At 37.1% G+C, this 1,664-nt stretch overlaps 1 protein-coding gene across 3 annotated transcripts in view; it reads left to right on the top strand.

Moving 5' to 3' along the window:
* PHF6 (PHD finger protein 6) overlaps nt 1-1,664 on the top strand; it is a 50,590-nt gene that overhangs the window by 17,374 nt on the left and 31,552 nt on the right. For all 3 annotated transcript variants that reach the window (XM_006862805.1, XM_006862803.1, XM_006862804.1), the window contains exons 3-4: nt 459-592; nt 880-923. In XM_006862805.1, coding sequence (XP_006862867.1) covers nt 459-592; nt 880-923 — 178 coding nt within the window. The remainder of the gene's footprint in view (nt 1-458; nt 593-879; nt 924-1,664) is intronic.

Raw genomic sequence — 1,664 nt, 5'->3', positions numbered from 1 at the left:
GCTATGGGTTGGAACCGATTCGATGGCACTTAACAACAACAACAATGCGTAGTAATGGACTCAACAGCATCTAATAAGAAGAAGCAAAAGGAGGAACCCTTTGCTTTCTGGCATGAGACATTTTTCTCAGTGATTCATACATTTCAGTTATTCAGGAAGACCTGACTTGCAAAAAGGTCTAGTTCTTGTACGTTATATACCACTCACAGTCCTGATTTGCATTATTTCAAATTTCCTCCTGACCACAGTGAAATAATAGACATGAATGATGCTATGTTCATTTTGCCTAGTGTTAAACCTGCGTAAAAGATATCCCCTAGGAGGGTTTTATTCAAATTATTTCCAGACAAGAAAAATAGCATTCTTAGTCTTAATAACCAATTTGTTTTCCTTGACAGAGATTGATATCCCTTAGCAAAACCATCGGCTAATAATTTTACCTTGTTGTTTTGCTGTAGATGTGTTCTTTGTGCCATTGTCCTGGAGCCACAATTGGTTGTGATGTGAAAACATGTCACAGGACATACCACTACCACTGTGCATTGCATGACAAAGCTCAAATCCGAGAGAAACCTTCACAAGGAATTTACATGTAATTAATTAATGTCTCTTTTAAGTTTGGGGGTTCGTTTTGTTTTTTCTAAGTCCTCTTTAAGTTTATGTACAAGTTTTCCTTATTTCAAAGCAGTTAATCGTCATCATAAAGAGTGGTTTTTTGCTAAGAAATTCACATTTGGAGGACTGACCTAGCAAGGTGAATAGTAGGACATTGGGAATCCCATTTGTGAATGCGGTGACCATATACTGCTCATTTCCCTGATTTGAAAAAATGATTTTAATTTTCTTACTTGATAATTTTTAATTTCTTTATTTTTTTAGGGTTTATTGCCGAAAACACAAGAAAACTGCTTATAACTCTGAAGGTAAACATGATTCAGCCACTTTTCAAGTTTAAGAAGAAATTTGATGCAAAATGAGTCAATTATATTGCATTAACGTTTGCCATGGATGTTGTTAAGTGCTGTTGAGTCAGTTCCAACTCATAGGTGACCCTGTATAGAGTTTCCAAGGAGTGGCTGGTGAGCTTGAACCACTGACCTTTTGTGGTTAGCAGTCTCATGCTGATCCTATAGTGCCACACCAGGACTCTGCCATGAGAAGTATCTCAATATTGAATACACTTAGAAGAATTGAGAAAATTGATAGGATGAAACTAATAAAAAATGTAGTGAAAAAACTTGAATTTTTGAAGAAAACCTTAATCCCAAAGGTCTTGTAAAGAGTATGTTGAAGGTTTATTCATCTTTGGGCAAGGTGGTAGGTAGTATCGCACACTGCCAAGTCTGTCCCAACTCCTATTGACCCTGTATAGGGTTTCCAAGGAACAGCTGGTGGGTTAGAACGGCCAACCTTGTGGAGAGTAATCCAATGTTTATGCTAGTACATGGGATGAACTTCTATACTCTATTAAATATGGATGTCAGTAGACTTGTAAAGGTCATAAGTGAACTCTTTGCTAGCTTCAGACATTTTAGATCATGTCTATTTGGGGATACTAACACATTTTTGAATGCCTCCAGGTAGATGTGATCAGGAAATGGGCTTCCCTTTTCACTCTTCTTCCTGAGAAGTTTAAGATACCACTGTTGGTCGTTTTGACGTAA

This window comes from Chrysochloris asiatica, unplaced genomic scaffold, assembly GCF_000296735.1.
Source record: "Chrysochloris asiatica unplaced genomic scaffold, ChrAsi1.0 scaffold00051, whole genome shotgun sequence".
Lineage (NCBI taxonomy): Eukaryota > Metazoa > Chordata > Mammalia > Afrosoricida > Chrysochloridae > Chrysochloris > Chrysochloris asiatica.
This window is presented reverse-complemented; position numbering and strand designations above follow the sequence as displayed.